The sequence below is a fragment of the Callospermophilus lateralis genome, chromosome 4 (assembly GCF_048772815.1).
Source record: "Callospermophilus lateralis isolate mCalLat2 chromosome 4, mCalLat2.hap1, whole genome shotgun sequence".
Classification (NCBI taxonomy): domain Eukaryota; kingdom Metazoa; phylum Chordata; class Mammalia; order Rodentia; family Sciuridae; genus Callospermophilus; species Callospermophilus lateralis.
In genome coordinates this window covers 36,219,855-36,240,399 of record NC_135308.1, presented here as the reverse complement: position 1 = coordinate 36,240,399, position 20,545 = coordinate 36,219,855, and the positions used below count along the sequence as shown (strand labels likewise).

The window sequence follows — 20,545 nt, the reverse complement described above, 5'->3', positions numbered from 1 at the left end:
TGCAAAACAAATGAATAAGAGCTTTACAAGGTGGCAATTGTGTGGTTCAAACCAGAAGTACAAAACTGAGGCAGTGAAGAGGGATGAGAAACACTGAAAAGCAGGGTAAATGCAGAATAATGTATAAATGAAATGTATCTGGAGGCAAAAATGGTCAGGATAGAAAGAAGTGGATAACCTATCTAGGGGTGCAAGACATTGGGGTAAAGAAAGAGAACTCAGTATCCTCTCCCCTGGTTCATATGTAGCAGCCAGTATGTCTGTGAAGGAACAATGCAAGCATCTGTTCCACAGACCATTTTTTTTGTTAAATTTCTGGGTCAAAGATCAAAGCCCAAGCTGCTAATCAACATCATGGTGATGGGGGTGAGGGTGGGGGCTCTGAAGTGCAAGAGAGTTTGTTTATATTTCTACTTAAATTACTTTAGCTACGTTTAGTTTTAACAAAGGTCAAGTATGGGTCAGATCAAAAGTAAAATGTACAGGTTATCATATATATATATATGTGTGTGTGTGTGTATGTGTGTGTGTGTATCCATACATATATATATGAACTGTGAATTAGGATTTTCTTTAATAATTGAGTGCAATCATTTTAAAATTAGATCTATATTCCTGATGGATATGTTTCCATTGCTTTTACATGTATTCATATCCTCTCTAGTCATGCTATCTTTTTTTTCCTTCCTACTTCTACATTAATCATCTTTCTTTTTTCATGTCTTCAGGGTTTTTAACATCAAATACTCAATTTAATATTAACCAAGCAGACTAACAGCAGCACTTATCTGCTAACTGACAGATGAGCTGGCAGGGAGAGAATTTATATTTGTTATCTTATGATGTTTACAAAAAAACCACCACACAAATCTAAGAGGGAAAAATATACTTTCAAATTCAAAAGGACTGTAATAAGGAACAATTGCCTCAATATTTTTTTTTCCTTTCCTTCTGTCCCTTTCTGCATTTTAGTGATTAAGAAAAAAAAATGCAGTGTGGGCTGGAGATGTAGCTCAGTGGAGAGCCCTTGCCTACCATGCATGAGACATATATATAAATATATGGAGAAGTTGTGTATTTAAAAAGAAAACTGTATGTGTGTGCATGTGGGAGTCTTGTCTGCTCTTCTGCCTCTGTCCATGCCTTCATGCCTTCATCTGCTATTACAGACAATACTACGTGAAAACATGCTTCATCAGGAAGAGTCTTGAAAATACATGTGCGTGTTTCTCAAGGCAATTATCCAAAATTCAATTTATTAACTTTTAGTGAAAGTGGATGGGTTTGTTTATACAGAATTGTCCTTCTGTAAATAATGCCAAATACAGTGCTGTTCAGGATGTATCTATTATAAAGTATTGGACAATATAAATGTGGGCTAATATGTTCAAGAATTGAAACCATTTCCACTTTTACTAACCAGGCTGCATATTCCTGGGCCTATTTGTTAAAAGCACTGAGACCAGAGTATAAGGTCAGTGTGTAGATCTGTTTACTCATGAATCATTAACTGCATAAATGTTAAGGGTCAGCTGCTGACAACAAAGGTCTAATTCCTTAGGCACAGTACCCTAGCCACTTCCAAGTGCAATTCATTTTCCTCAGGGAAAATAGAAGTTGATAAACACATTTCATAATACAACATTTTAAATGAAAGGAGATAACTTCATAATATTTAGCTGTCTGTTTTAGCTTTGTAATGAATGTAATGTTGTTTTGTAAAATTGTAATTATTTAAATTGTGAATGAAATAAGAGTCAGTCTTAAAACCAAAGTCCTCCAGTCAGAACATGTTTTTTTGGTTTGAGGTTATTTTGGGTTTTGGTGAGGGGTGGGGTGGGGGTGCAGTGGGTAAGCTAGGAAATAGCCTGATATTAAACCTGCCTTTCTTCACAATGCAGAAACCTCCAACTGTGAATGGGCTCCTCTGATCTTTCTTAGGACTAGTTCACTATTATTTTGTAGCGTTTGTTCGAAAGGATGAAAAATTTGTACCCATTTAAGGATAGCTAGCTATATGTTCTGCTCATTAAAAATTAAAATTCGCCTTCATTCTGAACACACATGATGTAAGAGTAACATATTCATTACTGATCTTGATAGGGAAAGGGGTGTGTGTGTGTGTGTGTGTGTGTGTGTGTTTTCACAGCGAAACCTTTCCCATAGAGGTAGTCAACTTTTTGCAATAACTTAACACAATGGCAAGAACTGAAGACCTTTAGGGGAAATATTCTGAGCATTACAAGTCCCTGCTTATGTCAGATGCTATGATACATATGTTAATTAACTAGATGTCACATGAAGGAAACCCGTCCCACCAGGGATTAGGGTTGGGGCTGATCCTTAGAAAGTAGAGACGCAGAGTGTTTCACTGTTTCTTGAAATCAAATCCTTGTTGCCAGGGTTTCATTAAGCTATTTGCATATCTGCTATATTCTGTGGCAAAGAAAGAGACTTTAAGGCTCCTTTAAAGCTCTTGGGTAAATCAAATAATTGCTTTGGGCAGAAGAGAAACAAATTTTTGTCCTTTCCTTCAGTCTTCCTCTCCACTGGTAAACAGCAGAGGATTCATTCTATGAAAGTTGCTCAAAAGCAAGGAGGACACCCAGGGGAGTTCGCTGAAGTTATTGCAAAAAGCGCATTTTCTGAAGTGCACCTAGGATGGTAGGTCTGGTAGGTGGGGGGTGGGGGTGAGTGAAAGGCACGCCTGCATTTTGAAGCTACTCACCCTTCTCCGCTGTCCTCCGAGTCGCTGTCGGAGGCCCACTCCTCACCGATGTCCGGCAAGGTGAAGACCAGTGTTTTGGGGCCAGGCTCAGAAGCGATCCAAGAACTGGGCTCTCGCTCTCCAGGGCCAGGCTGGCGAGGGTTCCTAGGGCTCGAGACTATACTGCTGCTGCTGCTCGCGGGGCCCGCGACAGAGGGCAGAGCAGCCCAGACCCCTCCAAGGCCAGGGGGTGGCCGCGCCAGGGCCCCCAGGTGGGCGGGGGAGCTGGTGGCACTGGAGCCGCCGCAGGGGGGAGGCAGGGGCAGAGGCTGGACTTTCGGTGTTCTTGGGCTACCCGGTAATGAAAAGGGGGACCTTAATGCTTCTGCCGTGCGACTAGCGGCAGAGATCCTGGGGTAGGAGGCGGTGAGCAGCGGGTGCAGCGAAGTGGCGGCGCCACGGGAGGCGGAGGAGGAGTCCGGAGGCAGTGAGGGTAAGAGGGTCAGGGTCGGGGTCGTGCTAAGCGAAGTGTCCCCGCCAGAGCCCGCTGATCCCGAGGCAGCAGCACCTCCCGAGTGGCCGGAGGAGGCGACCAGCGAGGGAACCTCGGGGGACGCCGTTGTCGAAGTCTTGAAGATTTTGGCAAAGAGAGACCCAAGGTCCAACACAGCAACCTTCATGCCTTGACCTTGGAAAGGTCCTCGCTGCTGCCAGAAGCCCGAGAACACCAGGAGCCGTGCTGCAGGGCTCCATCCACGGCCGCCCGCAGGGATCTGGACGAGGCGATCCTGGGTGCGAGCGAGGATCTGGGACACGGTGGAGTCCTGGTGGCCTCTGGTTCTCTCTCCACCCCTAGGAAACCTTCTTCGGAGGCTCAGCTCCGCACGGTTGGGGTTGGGATAGACCTTCGGAGTACAGACTGACCCACCCACAGGGCGCTGAGCTATGGGGATCGGCAGTGGGAAGTCGGCCACCCTCGCGGGGAGCAATGCGTTCTGTGTCCCTGTGCCGGGACACCTCTGAGGGTCAGGGGTCCGGGAACCCAAGGAAAGGACCTACTGCTGCTGCTGCCAGCACCACCGAGGGCTTAGGGTGGAGATGGGGCTTTGACTTGCTTGGAGATACCACGGCAGGCCCCAGGGACCGCAGGCGGTTGCTAAGCTAAACAGAACCTTGCTTAGCTCACCGCTAATTGGGCCCCTGGATTGTAGCTGGGCAGTGTCTACAATGGAAACACTGGCTTCCCTCCTTGGTTCATGCCTTAAAGAAACAGTCTCAAATTTCTCCATCACTCTTAGCTTCACCAGATTCAGCAGGCTCAGGGTGAGAGAGAGAGGAAGCTGCACACCGCCCTGGGAAACACAATCCTGGTTCCAAAAGGTTCTGGAATTCATTCAGTCTGACCAGGCCAAATGTGATATGGTCAGAGCCAGTCAGGTCTCTGATGTGGGGGAGGTGGGTAAAAATATGTATTCAGGGGAGTACACTTGAAATGGCAGTGCCCACTGTCCCCATCCCTTTGAGGGTCATGTTCATAGTGGGTTACTAAAGATGATACATGGGAACAACAGTGAGGTGCTTTATCCAAGAACTTGGAGATAAAATCGGACATAAAAGAGTTGAATTAGTAAAATCCATAGATAGTGTCTATGTTCAAACACCTATTAGAGTAGACCAAGAAATTGTATAGCTTAGATGTTTAAGAACTGTAACTAATCATGCTGACTACATACAAACTACAGATTCAAAGACAGGAAAGGGGTGAGCTCTTAAAGGGAATAGACTGCATTTTGCTTAATTTGAGGGAAAGTTTGTGAACAGTAGCATGGGTGTATGAGTGTGAACATCAACAGCACCGCAGGCATAGTACTGAGCAAGGTTTAAAAAAGATATTGACAGGGTTTATCCATTGATTTCAGGGGGTTCTGTTTTTATCTCAGAAGATGTATTTTCTGGCCTGAGGCAAGGAAAAGAGAGTAAATTTTATAGTGAATAAAATAAACTGGCATTCGCAACTATATGCTTTAATCTTTAAAAAGTTATCAAACTGGATTCTGAGCCATGGTACGTTTCCATGGCAATGCCAAGCTTTGGGTTCTTTTGTAGGCAGCTAGCTACTTCCCGCTTAAGACACTGACAACCTGTTGTAATCACTTTTCTGCATCCAACCATCCACAACAAACACGTTCCAGGCACTTTTCTTTCTTTTTTTCTTTTTTTTTAAAGTGAGAGTGAGAGAGGGAGGGAGAGAGAGAGAGAGAATTCTTTAGTATTTATTTATTATTTTTCAATTTATCGGCGGACACAACATCTTTGTTTGTATGTGGTGCTGAGGATCGAACCCTGGCCGCAGGCACGCCAGTCAGGTGCGCCACCTCTTGAGCCACATCCCCAGCCCCAGGCACTTTTCTTCTTCGAGATTGCAAACAGCACTGAGAGGCAAAGAAGCTGTGCCCTTCCCAGAGCATGGGATAATCAGCTTCATGTCATATGCTAGGTGTCAGGGGAGCATCCCAGAAAACAAATACAGTTGGTGGCAACCACCACAGTCACCATTAGCTTGAAGAAAGCAGAGAGTTTGTGTGTGTGAGAGTAATAAGAGATGTAGCAAGGAGGTCAGATCATAATTAGAAATGGACAAGGCAAGGGTATGCAGTTGTCAGCATGTAAGGCACAAGATAAAGAATCAAAATGAGAGAAAGAGAAACACAGACACATCCAAGAGCAGCAACGGAAACCAGAGATAGAAGTGTCAGGGAGCTGTGCCACCTCTGTGACAATGCAAGGCTGGGGTTGACCCACCACCATTTTCCATGTTCTCACAGTTCTTCTGTAGTAACTCACCAAGGAGTGTCCAAAGTGTGGAATGTTCATGGGAGCATTGGACCTTTTTCAAACACCACTTCAGTATTGAAAAGTAGTTTCTAATTTTTTGTTGTTGTAGTTTATATCACAAGAATTTTGATTCTGATTCATAGGGCAGTTAAATCCTTAGTATTAGGTCACTCTTTATGCAAGTAGAGATCATTTCTGAAGTAGGGATTTCAGAGTCTAATCTACTAATCTTAGCCTGATTGATTCTGAACATATGTAATGTAATTTGAAGGAACAGACAGCAAGGGAGGGCCATAGTGAGTAAAGCCTGATTAAACTCATTCTATTTCTCTTGGAGGCAGCACTGTTTACTGGGACATCTCAGGATTCTTGATTTTTCAGGCTGAGAAATCTGGCCCCTCCTGAGCACAGCTGATGAGCTTCTTAGGATAAATGAAGCTCCACTAATCTGATTCATAAAACACTGATTCAGAGTGTTGCATCTTCTGCTCTTTCTCTAGTAGGGGAATTCCTGTTAAGATTTAGTTGGAGTAATTTTAGGTGAGCCTGGGATCCATGCAAGGGGGGGCAGAGGGTGTCATATGGTTTACACATGAGGGGCATTAGCCTTAAGAGCCAATCAAAAGGAAGAGCAACTGTACCTGAACAGTGGTACATTAACCACATGTCTGATGATAGATATTTCTATCCTTTATTACTAATCACTTCCCTTCTGGGGATATGAATACTATTAATAAAGCAACACAAAAAGTTATATGCTGTTCCAGATTCCATCCTTGAAAGTATCCTCTAAGGGATGTTTGCACGTATATGTTATGAGTTGAACTGTGTCCTCCCAAAGGGATATGTTAAAGTTCTCACTCCCAATTCATGTAAATGTGACCTTATTTGGAGTCTGTATAGATGCACAGTAGATTTCCCTTATTTGTGGGGAATACATTCCAATACCTCCAGTGAATGTATAAAACTGAGGATAGTACCAACCCTTACACGTACATGTTAATATATGTTTATACATATAGAGATACCAATGAAAATTGTAACAGGCACAGAAAGAGAGTAGAAACAATAGTTGGCAATAGACTAGAGTAATTATAACAATATACTATAATAAGTGTAATGTGAATGATTGATTTTTTTGTTTTCTCTTAGAAATATATTTTTTTATTTAATTGAATTTTTTGGTACTGGGGATTGAACTCAGAGACACTCAACCACTGAGCCACACCCCCAGCCCTATTTTGTATTTTATTTAGAGACAGGGTCTCATTGAGTTGCATAGCGCCTTGCTTTTGCTGAGGCTGGCTTTGAACGTGAGATCCTCCTGCCTGAGCCTTCCAAGCTGCTGAAATTACAGGCATATGCCGCTGTGCCCAGCCTTCTAGAAATATCTTAATTCCTAATTGCACTATACTAATATTTTTGGATTGTGGTCAACACCAGGCAATTGAAATCTAGAAAATAAAGCTGGATTGGGAGTGACTAGTGTAATCAAGTTAAGTTGAGGTTGTTAGGAGGGTCCAGCTTGTGGAAATTTGTTATGACAACCCTAGGAACCAGACTAGTGGATATTTAGTTAATTTGGAGGGCACTGTAGAATCATAGTATTTTTCTGATATTTCTATGACAGTCTTCAGTGGGTGCATTTGCTCTAAAAAGTTGGCTACAAATTGAAATGATAGTCATAATTTTACATGTCAAATCTATAGGGAGAATGACAGAAATTGTAAACAGGAGTTGGCAGGGGAGGGGGCGGGGAGTGCCATTGTTGGGTAAGGTAGTGGTTGTAGCTTTCTGAACAGCCAGTCAGTGAAAAGGGACATGAAGGAATGATTGATCCTTTTGTTTGAAGGTCCTTCCTTTGAAAACGGCCTACAATTGCAAACATGCTAAATGATTCTTAGCAAGATGCTAGGTCTTTCATGACCATTGTTCATCCATCAACAGTCTTTCAGCCAGACATTAGATGCTCCCAGGCTTCTCCATTAATTACCACAGCATGCCATTCTCTTAGTGGTGAGTCTTAAGTGATGTGACATAATGGTCTAGCTCAAGTCATTATTTCAAGAATAAGAAAATGAACCAAAATACAATAAATCATTGTATCTACCCATAACAGTGTTTATTTTAGACAATTAGAAATGTCAAAGTAATGTTTTATGTGATAAAATTCTTCTGCTTATCTTGGTTAGTTAAGAATTTGATTATTTTTCTGATGTGCATGACAATGCTGCACTATATGAATGAGAAAGTATTAGAAGCTATGATCACACTGCTATGAAGAAATGTTGTGTTTTGGAAACATGAAAGTTAAAACAGAAAACTAAATAATTAATTGATTAATGAAGTGAAATTGTCTTACTTCATATGACACTAAGACCAGAAACTTTAAAGAAAAATACTGTCAAATTTGTTGATAAAACTTTTAAAATTTCTGAACAATGAGAGATATTTGTTGATTTCACAAATATTTACTAAGCACCACAGGGAAGCATCAAAGAATGATAGACTCTGGGGCTAGAATGTCTAAGTTCATATTCTGTCTCTGCCATTTACCAACAATAAGGCTTCTCTGTTGCGACGCATGACTAAACTAGTCAGGGTCACTCCAGGTGAGCTGGGCTGGCATGAAATAATAACACAGAGACAGAGAAATGCCTTTTTTTTCGGGGGGGGGGTGGTTCTGTGATGGCTCCTCTGACCCAGCTCCCACACCGGAGGCAAGGCAGGTAAGAAAGAGAGAGGAGTGCATGCTGAACCCTTTTATTGGGGAGAAGCCATTCAAAGGAGGCAAGGGGTCAGGTTTCAGGGGGTTGAATCTAGCTTCCTGAAGTCTTGCTGTCAGCAGTTTGACTGACATCTAGGAAGGCCACACCATCTCATGTGCTGTGTGGAGATCATAGGCAGAATGAGCAAAAAGATCCTTATGTTGATATAAAATCAACACCCATAAATCAAAGGCATTTCTGTACATCAGTGACAAATCCGCTGAAAGTTAAACTAGGAAAACCACCCCATTTACAATAGCCTAAAAAATTAATAAATAAAATAAAATAAAATACTTGGGAATAAATTTAACAAAAGAGGTGAAAGACCTCTACAATGAAAACTACGACATGCTAAAGAAAGAAATTAAAGAAGACCTTAGAAGATGGAGAGATCTATCTTGTTCTTGGATAGACAGAATTAATTGTCAAAATGACCTTACTACCAAAAGCACTATACAGATTCAATGCAATCCCAATCTAAATTCCAATGGCATTACTTATAGAAATAGAAAAAGCAATCATGAAGTTAATCTGGAAAAATAAGAGACCCAGAATAGCCAAAGCAATCCTTAGCAAGAAGCGTGAAGCTGGTATCATCACTATTCCAGACCTAAAACTATACTACAGAGCAAAAACAGCATGGTATTGGCACCAAAATAGACCTGTAGACCAATGGTACAGAATAGAGGACACAGAGTCTAACCCACATAACCTCAGTTATTTTATATTTGACAAAGATGAAAAAACATACATTTGAGAAAAGATAGTCTCTTCAACAAATAGTGCTGGGAAAACTGAAAATCTACATGTAACAAAATGAAATTAAACTTCTATCTCTCACCATGCACAAAACTCAATTCAAAATGGATCAAGGACCTAGGAATTAAACCAAAGACCTAGCACCTAATGGAAGAAAAAGTAGGCCCAAATCTCTATCATGTGGGTTTAGGCTCCGACTTTCTTAATAGCCCAATAATTAAAACCAATAATCAATAAATGGGATGGTTTCAAACTAAAAAAAAGCTTCTTCTCAGCAAAAGAAACAATCAGTGAGGTGAATAGAGAGCCTATAGAATGGAAGCAAATCTTTACCACAAGCTCATCAGATAGAGCACTAATCTCTAGGATATATAGAACACTCAAAAACCTTAACACCAAAAAACAAATAACCCAATCAATAAATGGGCCAAAGAACTGAAAAGACACTTCTCAGAAGAGGATATACAATCAATCAACAAACATATGAAAAAATTTTCAACATCTCTAGGAATCAGAGAAATGCAAATCAAAGCTACTCTAAGATTTCATCTTACTCCAGTCAGAATGGCAGCTATTAAGAATACAAATAACAATGAGTGTTGTCGAGGATGTGAGGGAAAAAGGTACACTCATACATTGCTGGTGGGACTGCAAATTGGTGCAGCCAATCTGGAAAGCAGTATGGAGATTCCTTGGAAAACTTGGAATGGAACCACCATTTGACCCAGCTATCCCACTCCTTGGTTTATGCCCAAAGGACTTAAATACAGCATACTACAGAGACACAGCCACATCAATGTTTATAGCAGCACAATTCACAATTAGCTAAATTATGGAATCAACCTAGATGCCCTTCAGTAGATGAATAGATAGGGAAAGTTTGGTAATATACACAATGAAACATTACTCAGCATTAAAAGAATATAAAATCATGGCATTTGCAGGTAAATGGATGAAGTTGGAGAATATAATGCTAAGTGAAGCAAGCCAATCCCCCCAAAACTAAAGGCCAAATGTTTTCTTTGACATGAGGATGCTGACACATAATGGCAATGCGGGGTGGGGGGGAGCTCATGGGAGGAATGGAAGAACTTTAGTTAGGCAAAGGAGAAGGTAACGGAGTATGGAGTGGAATGAGTTAGACATCATTACCCTAAATACATGCATAAGAAACAAATGGTGTGAAAATATTTTGTTGTATAATCAGTGTATTGAAAAATTATGCTCTATATGTGTAATATGAAATGAATTGCATTCTGCCATCATGTATAACAAATTAGAATAAATTTAAAAAATGACCTTTATGTTGCCCTCCCAAACGGAGGGGTAGCATCAGTTCTGTCCACCCTCTGAGCTCAATGCTCATAGTTTACACACACAGCCCATGGCTGGCTTGCCACATCTCCACATTCTCATGGCTCAAGGCTAAGGGGCGCTTGGTTCCTATGTGGCAGCTCCCAACACTTCTCTATGTTCTTTAGTTTTTTCTACTTAATTCGGGGATAGTAATGGTAGGTAACACAAATAATGACACCATGTAAGAATTATGTTACACATGTGAGCTCCCTGGAGCAGAGCCTAGCATGGGAGCCTAGCACCTAGCACATAGTAGCTCATAATATAAGTTAATTTTTATTTTATGTGACACCAGATTACATTAACTAACCAGAGAAGGATCTGGAAGGAAGGAAATTATAACTACACTTACTTCTAAATTTATTCACTTTATATAGGGTGCAATAGTACACGCCTGTAATCCCAGCAGCTCCTAAGACTGAGGCAGGAGGATGACAATTTCAAAGCTAGCCTCAGCAACCTCATGAGGCCCTAAGAAACTCTGGGAGACCTGACTCAAAATAGAAAATAAAATGGGCTGGGGATATGGCTCAGGGTTTGAACGCCCCTGGGTTCAACAATTTATAAATATTTTTTTATTTATAAATAAAACATCAAATAAATAAATAATTTTTATATAGTTTGAATGTTTTTAATAAATGTATCTTAATATTTCTTTTCCATGAGAAACAGGAAAAAAAATTCGAAAACCTCTATTAGGCCTTAGATAAATTTGCTTGATATTTGATTAAAGGCTCTGGATTCTATTAGGGGAAAAGTATTAAAATAATAATAACAAGAAGAACAATTTGAAGCTCATCACAAAGCAGTATGGATCACAGAGATTATTAATAGACTATAAATGTATCCACTGGGTGTCATAGAAGATTCAGTGCAGAGGAAAGAAAGGGCAGAAGATCCCAATAATGAGCCATAAAGGTGCATTCAGCTGCGTGTAACAGAGAAACTCTTTACTAACTCAAGCTCTAGCAGGAAAGATGCTTCTATAGCTCACGGAGCAGGAAGCCTGCAATTCACTGGTTCCAATGTCATCAGAGACTCAAGATCTTTTCTTTTTTTGCTCACACATTTTTTTAGGGTGTTGGGGCATCTTTTCTTACTACATTGAAGGGCAAGAAGGAATGTCAGTTCACTCTCTCTTCTCATCATTAAAAAACAAAATTCTTTCCCAAAGCTTCTCAAACTAACTTCCAGAACTAGATCAAAAGTCCATCTTTGCTCTTGTCATTATTTCAAGAACAATATAATGAGAGTAAACACAGTAATCATCAGCAAAGGGAAACAGTACTGTCATGCCTCATAATTATTATTCTTACTCCAGTGTTAGAGAAGGGCTTCACTGCTGGTTCTGTTGTTACGTGAACAAAATCAGGCATCCAAAAAAAAAAAAAAAAGAGTGAGAGGTGGCGTGTTTATTAGGTAGGTAATTGGAGCATCTGCTGTAGTAGAGAGCTACAGAGGATAGTTTGATTATCCATTATTATCATGTTAAAAGGGCAATGACCCACTTATAGTTCCCATCATGCTCTGTAAATATAACAGAAGACTTCCTTTACCATTTCAAATGCTCTCATTGGAGAAGTAGTGATAGACCATCTCAAACTCAATCACCATATGTATGGATGACACTGTCCATGTCACATCATATAGAATTTTGGCAAGAGGCTTATAAAAGAAAATAGTAACAGCCATCTATATTAGGGGTTTCTCCTCAGTGTTTGTGCTTTTCTTCTAAGCACATATTTTAGTCAGCTTTTTGTTACCATAATAAAATACCTGAGATGGGTTAATTTTTGAAGAAAGTTATTTATTTAGCTCACAGTGCTGGAGGCTCAAGATCCAAATGGTAATAGTACAGGCTCTGATTCCACGGAAGATTTAGATGGTTATTATGATTTGCATATGAGGTGTCCCCCCAAATTCAGTGGTAAAATGATTATGAGAGCTTTCAACTCAGTGCACCCTAGTTTGAATGGACTGACTGAGTGGTAATCATAGGCAGTTGGGGGTATGGCTGGAGAAGATAGGTCACTGGGGGTATGCCTTGGTAGGGCACATCTTCCCTGTGACCCATTTCTCTCCCAATCTCTTTCTGCTTCCTGACCCTGCCAAGAGCTGAGCACCTTCCTTCCACTGGGTCCTTCCCCCAGGATATTCTCCCTTACTTTGGGCCCAGAATAATGGTGTGGCCATCTATGGACTGAGACCTCTGACAACATGAGCCCCAAATAAACTTTCCCTCCTCTAATTTGTTCTTGTCAGGTACTTTAATCACAGCAACAAAACGTTAACTATAACAATACGTGGAGTAAGAATCACATCTCCAGCCAGGAAGCAGAGGGTGAGGGGTCAGGCTTGCTTCTCTTATAACCACCTCCTTCGAGAACTACCAATGGGTCACATGAGAACTACTTTAATCCCTTTGAGAGTACATTTCCAATGACCTCAGGACCTCCTATTAGGCCCCACCCCTGAAAGGTTGCACAGTATCTCCTGGGGACCAAGTCTTCAATCACAAGGACCCTTGGGGGACACCCAAACAATATCCAAGCCATAGCAGCATGCCTCTAGTCTGGAATATAATTCAGGGAGAACAGAAGAGGAAAGAAAGAAGATACATAAAAGAGAAAGAAAGCAGATAGAAGGAAGATAGACATTATAGTATGGAATTAGTGATTCTAAAAGTCTGAAAGTTCTCCTGTGACACTTCTGGAAATTTATTTGTAGGTGCAATAAAATTCACTCAAAATCTACTGTTCCAAGATTAACAGGAAATCCAGTTTCTTGGCCATATCCTAGAGCACCCCTTAAACTCCTTCTCCCCTTTTATATATTCCACTATTAAGTTCAGAAGTCACCAGGGGCTCCCTCAGCGGTGAAGGTGTGGCAAGGGGCAGGTCTGCTGCCTCACTTTTTTCTGGGCTGGAACAGGATATTCAGAACATACATTTTAAGGTCAGACAGTGCCTCAGGAGTCACCAGAGATGGATGACATCAGGAGAGTCTGCAGAGTCACTAAGCTGCCAGGTCAGGAGGCTGAACTGTTATCAAAGAAGTCTAGAGAGACTCTGTATCCAGTGACTGCCTAGGTAACAGGGAATCTCCAAGGAAGGTGGATCTCCTTTGACCGGTGCTTGTCCCGGTTGGGACTGCTCCCTCCAAATCCACCTGAGCAGGAGAACGGCTCTTTGATTGCCAACACTCCACCCCATGCTTTGCACTCAAGAAGTGTTATCTTCGGTAAAGAAGTGGAGTGCAGGAAAGGCTTGGATTTGAGGACCTCATCCAAAGTTACCTGGCCAATGTAAAGTCCCTCCCTACCCAGGGTCTGTGCAGATTCTTGAACCAGTAACAGTAGATCTCAAGGTTTGGCTCTCTATACTCCTTCTGAGTCCTTCCTAATCAAGAGTACTTGGCTCAGGGTTAGACTCTAATTAACCCATCATCCTAAGGAGCATCCTTAGTAAGGAGCTGGATGAACACATGGATTAAAAACTTGAAAGGGCAAGGACAATTTGGGAGACTGCAAGTAATTCTGGATGGCTGTATTCGTTCAGTTAATCTTTTAACTATTTAACCTGCAAATATTTTGTGAATGCTTACAGTGTGTTAGGCACTAGAGAAGTATGAGAGAATAGTTGGATATGAAGCAAGAGAAAAAAAGAGAGTGAGATTGGAATTTAACCAAAAATTTTAGTGGAGGCCTGGAACTCTGGACCATTGCTACTCAGACAACTGGAATATCTTTGGAGTGGGAATTGCAGGGTTGCAGGAGGTTCTAGGGAATTCTGAAGCATCTTGATTCTCATTTATTTGTTTGTTTTCTCTCCCAGAAACAAAACTTCTGGAGTGAAATTTGCTGATGGTAAAAATATTTTCCCACAAAATCCAAGGTGCCGATTTCCTTTCTATTCTGTATGTACAACTTCATCTCTTTATTTACTTTTTCAACAGCTTCTTGCTTGAAAATTTATATAATCCAGTCATTCTTCTGGACACGGAAAATTCCAAGATGAATGTGGTGGGGCTCCCCCATGTGATCAGATTCTGAGTTTTCAGGGTAGTCAGATATAAGCAGTGTCCTGAGAATGGTGTTCTCTGAGACTGAGGGTGAGTAAAGTTCTAATGGTCCATAAGTAATGACACGATTCATTCTGTAGGGTAAAGAGGACTCCCACGTGGAGAGGTGAGGAAGGGGCACTGTGTGTGCGGAAGGAGGCGCATAAGCCAATGCACAAAGTTGTGAGAGTGACAGTGCTTGGGCACCGAGTGGCTCAGCAGGCTGGTATAAGCTAGAGAGAAACTTCACCTAGTTGCAACGCATTCTGAAAGTCATGCTAATTCGAACTTCCTTCTAATAGGGGCGTCTCCAGAACCTCAATCTTTGGTCTATAGTTTCACTCCCTCCCCCTTCTTAAAACCCATCTTTGATTATATGCCTCTACTATTTTAAAAAAGTTCTTTATAACTCCTCATTTTTCCACTGACTCATTTCTTTTGGGGGTGGGGCGGAGTACTGGGGATTGAATTTAGGGGCACTTGGTCACTGAGCCACATCCCCAGCCCTATTTTGCACTCCAGTGAGCCACGTCCCTACCCTTTTTTTTGTATTTTATTAGAGACAGAGTCTCACTGAGTTGCTTAGTGCCTCGTTTTTGCTGAGGCTTGCTTTGAACTCACAATCCTTCTCCCACAGCCTCCTGAGCTGCTGGGATTACAGGCATGTGCCACTGTGCCTGCCCCACTAACTAATTTCTTTAGTGGAATATTTAGGCTTTCCAACCGCATGCTTTCACCCATTCTAAAGTAAAGGACATCTGTATCTAGTGCCTGAAGGGAGAGGCTGCAATGCTGGCTACAGCAATTTACTAATAGGAATGGTGTTTAGTTGGAACTTTAAGAAATATGTGTAAAGGTAGAAGAGAAGACAGTGAGGAATAAGGTATGAAGCCTAAGGTGGGCAAAGGTATGCAGGAGAAAGGTTTCTTAAGGAGTGTAAAGAGAACTAGAATAATTTAGTTTATTTAGAGTTTTTTCAAAAGTGTGTTATGCAAAACCTGCCTCCAGCAGAATGTTAGTAGTTATATGATTAGAAGGATTCTATAATCAGATTGGTATAGGAAATGTCTCAATAATAAAAAGCTAAGTAAATTTCTTTTATTGCCAGGCATCTTAGCTTTCCAATATCCAGATATGTATTGTGTATTTCTGAGAGTGGAGGATAGTATACAGTATTTCCCATCTTATTTGGCAGGGAGCCCTTTTGCAGGATGCTAGTTTATAAGACTGGTGCTGCAAGACTACTGAGGAACAGGACTTGATGTCTGAGATGTATAGAACAACAGTGGGAGACAGTTTGGAAAACTGGGTTGAGACAGCGTGACGGAAAGCCTTGAACACGTTTTATTCTAGCCAGGTCCTGGTAGGATCTGTACTGGGAATGGCTGACTAGGGGTTTATCCAGCCTACAAACCAGACTGTGAAAGAAGGTCCTGGGTTTCTGAAGAAGTGACGGAAGGTCTCAGGAGAAGGTGAGCCATCAACTCAACATTGTGCTGCTGAAGCCCTGAGGCCAGTTCATACCTGTGCCATCCAAGAAAAGCCTCCTCTGTCCTTTGTATCTCTTTTCTGTTGTGCTCTGAACCCTCGAGATCCTGGAGGTGCTCAGAGCATCAGGTGGCAGGTGGAAGAACAGGTGGAGTGAGGCTCCAGGAAAAGAGCCAACACAGCTGCCTCCATCAGGAAGGTTTCCAGAGGCTGATGGGGCCCCAGCTGGGGAGGTGGCGAACTTTGCCTGGCAAGAGTTAGGGCTTGTGACAAATACCAAACTGGAGTTCTGTGACCATGAAGCCAGGCCACTCTTTGTACCAAAGGTATCTGGAAAGCTGTGTCATAAATATAAAGTTTCATCCAAATGGTAGGATTTAATAAGGAAAAAAAGAGTATTGAGAGAAAAAGAAAGAATAACATCAGTCAGGTTTATTATGTTAATACCTTGCCAAGTCCAGGTTATGAAACAAACCAGTAATATGCGTCTCATGTGGTATATGTAAATTGCTTTGCTTGCATGGTTGCCCCCGAACCCTTGAGAAATAGGACTAATTCTCTTAGGAGGACTGTTCCTTCTGTCATTCTAGCCATGGGGTTCTAGTGAGTACTTCCAACCACAGGAGACAAGCATGGACACATATCCCAGGCTGAGCCAATCAGAGTCCTTTCTTGAGGTATTAGAAATTGGGACTAGGAAAGAGAGATAGTCCCTTGTTGATGTAAGATGGTAGCCTCATAGATCCTGTGTGCTATGGTTTCAATGTGGTTTCTTTCCCAAAGCTTTATGTATTAGAAGCTTGGTCCTCAATGTAATGGTGTTAAGACGGCCGACCTTTAAAAGATGAGGCCCAGTGAAGGTCATGGGAGCTCCACCACCATGAATGGGTTCATGCCTTCTCATGGGAGTAAATCAGTTTTTGTGGAACTGAATTAATTCTCTTGAGACTGGGTTGTTGTAAAGCAAGGCCACTCCAGATGCTTAGCTCATTGTGCATGCTTTTAGGTCCCCTTTCACTCTTCCACCATGTTGTGACACAAGGGAGCTCTGGTGCCATACTGTTTGAACTTCCCAACCACTAGAATTGAAAGATAAATAACCTCTTTTCTTTAAAATTACCCAGCATCTGGTATTTTGTGATAGCAACATAAAATGTACTATAACAATGGGCAACCATGTTTCCAGCAGTACAAACTATAGATGCCAACACATACAGAGGAGTGGTAATATTTAAGCCCCTTATTCTAGCTCCTCCTAAGAGATGAATAAACCCCTGATCTTTTCCCAGTTAGGTTATACAACAAATATTCTCCCTTTTTGCCTAAATGATCTTATGTTTCTGTCACTTGAAATCAAATATTCACTAGATCAAAAAGATATTTCTATAAGAAACACCTTGACCATCAGAAGCTAGCCTGTGGGTAGGTTATATTATTCTACTGGGCATAAACAACCTCACAGAATACCAATCCCAGACAAGATTACCCTACCATGTAAGATTAAAGAATGATCATTTCATGATTTTGAAGGTCACTGTGCCACCTTCCAAAACCATAAGCTCTCTTCTCTTGGCTAAGAGATTGTAATTTCTTAAGAAATTACAACTTTCCATGTTCTAATTTCTCTCCCTGCAATTACCCATCTGTAGCCCAACTAGGTTTTTTCAAGAAACTTCTTACTAAGATACCCCATAATGTGTCTCTCCGCTCAGTACAATGAGTGAAATCAAAATTGGTTGAATTACAGGTGTGTTCCTTAGTTGTCTATGTCTAGGGGCCATTAACTGTTAGAATAACAGAGGGAGGGAGAGAGAGAGAGAGAGAGAGTTAGTTCATGCTCTTGTGAAGTCATTTCTTCCCCCAAAATTCTGGAAAAGACTTCACTTAAAAAATATTCAAAAGGTTGGAAGCTTGCAGAAGTGCCAAGAAGCCATCTGAGTGCTGTACATTTTAATTCTTAAATGACTTAGAAGGTGTAGTGGTTTGGAGAGAAACATGGACATCCCCCCTCAGGATCTCAGGATCCAGGCACCTGTTTCTCACAGTGTTAGCATCTGAGGGTTCACAGTGTTAGCATCTGAGGGTTCACAGCTGGGTTCCTCCTTCAGAATTTCTTCTGACCACAGTCTCGGTCACGCACAGTCACACTTCCTCTCTGGGCCACCTGCAACAGTGATGGGAGAGAGAGCAGTCCAGCTCTTTCACCTAGGCCTGCACCAACTCTGGGCTCCTCCAGCTCCTGCCCTCCCTGAAGGGTGGGCTGAGGCCTCCCCTGCAAACTGCACTTGCACACGGTTCCTCCTTATCATGACACAGTTTATCTTACTTCCTATAAATAAGATCATTTCTCTCAAATCTGCTGTATGCAAATCTCCATCCCAGAGTCTATTTTCTGGGGCACTTACCTAAGATAAAAGTGTCGGGAGCCGCTCTGGACAGGGCTGTGTATGTGGTGAGCCAGCCATGGGCTGGGTGTGTATGCACTATGAGCACAAAAGTGGACTGGACTGACATTGCCCCTCTGTTTGGGCTGGTGATATTATGTGTCCTTTTTGCTGGCTCTGCCTATGATCCCCACATAACACATGGGATGGGCAGGGCCTTCCAAGATGTCAGTCAACCTGCTGACAGCAAGACTTCAGGAAGCTAGACTCAATCCCCTGAAACCTGACCCCTTGCCTCATTTGAATGGCTTCTCCCAGTAAAAGGGTTCAGTATGTGCTCCTCTCCCTTTCTTGCCTGCCATGGGTCAGAGAAGCCACCACAGAACCCAAAGAAAAAGGTATTTCTCTGTCTCTTGTGTGTTTATTTTGTGCCAGCCCAGTTCACCTGGAGTGACCCCAACTGGTTTAGTCCTGTGTTGGGACCAAAGAGAGTTGACATTGACTCTCCAGAAATTCTCATTCAAAACTGGAAAAGGTCCCTTATTGAAAAGCTTGAGATGGGTGCAATAGTGCATGCCTATAATCCCAGCAACTTGCAAGGCTGAGGCAGGAGGATCACAAGTTCAAAGCCAATTGCAGCAATTTAGGGAGACCCTGTCTCAAAATAAAATACAAGAAAGGGCTGGGGATGTGGTTCAGCGGTTAAGTGCCCCTGGGTTTAATCCCAGGAAGGAAGGAAGGAAGGAAGGAAGGAAGGAAGGAAGGAAGGAAGGAAGAAAAGAAAAAAAAAGAAAGTTTGAAGATTCCGGCCCAATGCACACATAGGATGGTTTGTTACACTGGTAGGGAGAAGTCACAAAACAGAACCAGTGTCTTCCTTAAACAGGAAGATGGATCAAGGTTAGAGGGGTTATAAGAGCTGAGAGTGGCTTATATACAACCAACTGTACTCAGTAGCTAATGATCAGTTGATTGCCATGCTTTATTACCTTAGCATAGATGTACAGCCATGGATACAGTGTGATGCGGATGTTCTCAGAAATCTGTCCTCAGGAAATATTGTCTTACAAACATCATAGAGTGTATTTATGCAAACTGAGATGGCTATGACATCACTAGGCAATATAAGATGATGGAACTATTGTTGTATATACATAGTTCATCATCGACTAAAATGTTGTGTGGGTCAGGAGTGTCTATGTTTATTGAAAAAAGTCAAGTGCTTCAAAACCTCTTTGTTATATGAGAGTCAGCCTGGCGGGTTGGATATGAAATGATAAGCTATATTCCTCTATACAACTGGTTATCACTTAGCTAAATCTAAGTCATAAGTTCCAGGAGAGAATATGATTATAATGCCTGGTTTTACCAATTGCAACTCACAACTCCAGAACACCTCAATTCATTCAGTTTAAATGCCTCTGCCATTCCTTCCATAGCATGGCTCCATCCTCTTCAGCATCCCTTCTAACTCCCAATAACCAGTTCACGTCTCCCTCCCTACCTTCCCTCTTACTACTCATTGTGCCCTCTCTGCCTTTCCTCAAAATCCCACCCATCTTTGAAGGATCTGACTCTATTCTACGGAACATTCGGAACATTCGCTGTCTACATTCACCATGGACGATCACTTCCTACCCTAACTCCTCTGTCCATTTTCTGTAACTTATCTCATCCTTTTGTACAAAAGAAGATAGGCATATGCAGCTTCTCAGTGAATACTATTTCTAAGGCCTTTATAAATACATAATTCGCATGCCATAAGCCACCTAATTTGTACTGTACAACTCAGTGATTTTTCAGTAAACTTACATAGTCGCACAGTCATATTGATTTTAGAACATTTTCATTACCCTTTAAAGATCTCTTGAGCCTATTACAGTAACTCATCACACCTGTCCCTAGGCCCACTCAATCATCAATCTGTTTTGTTTCTATAGATTGCAAGAAATACACCTTGGTTTGAAGTATCTTTATATTCTAACGGTCACCATCATTTATCAGGGTATCCGCTTTACAAACAATCTATCACAATCTGAATTTCAGGTAAAACTTAGATACTGAGATTTATTTTAAACTCAAGGTTGACCCAGTTGGGTTTCCTTTTGCAAAATGAAAAACAGGAAGGCCTTGGAGTGATCAGATTACATGGTGGCACCAGAGACTCTTCAAACAAGGCAAGTCACTGT

General features: G+C 41.7%; 1 protein-coding gene across 1 annotated transcript in view; it reads right to left on the bottom strand.

Annotated features, from left to right (window-relative positions):
• Positions 1 to 3,387, bottom strand: part of Fam149a (family with sequence similarity 149 member A) — a 54,085-nt gene extending 50,698 nt beyond the window's left edge. Inside the window, exon 1 of the mRNA XM_076853735.1 lies at positions 2,729 to 3,387. Coding sequence (XP_076709850.1) covers positions 2,729 to 3,387 — 659 coding nt within the window. The remainder of the gene's footprint in view (positions 1 to 2,728) is intronic.
• Positions 3,388 to 20,545: the final 17,158 nt, after the last annotated feature.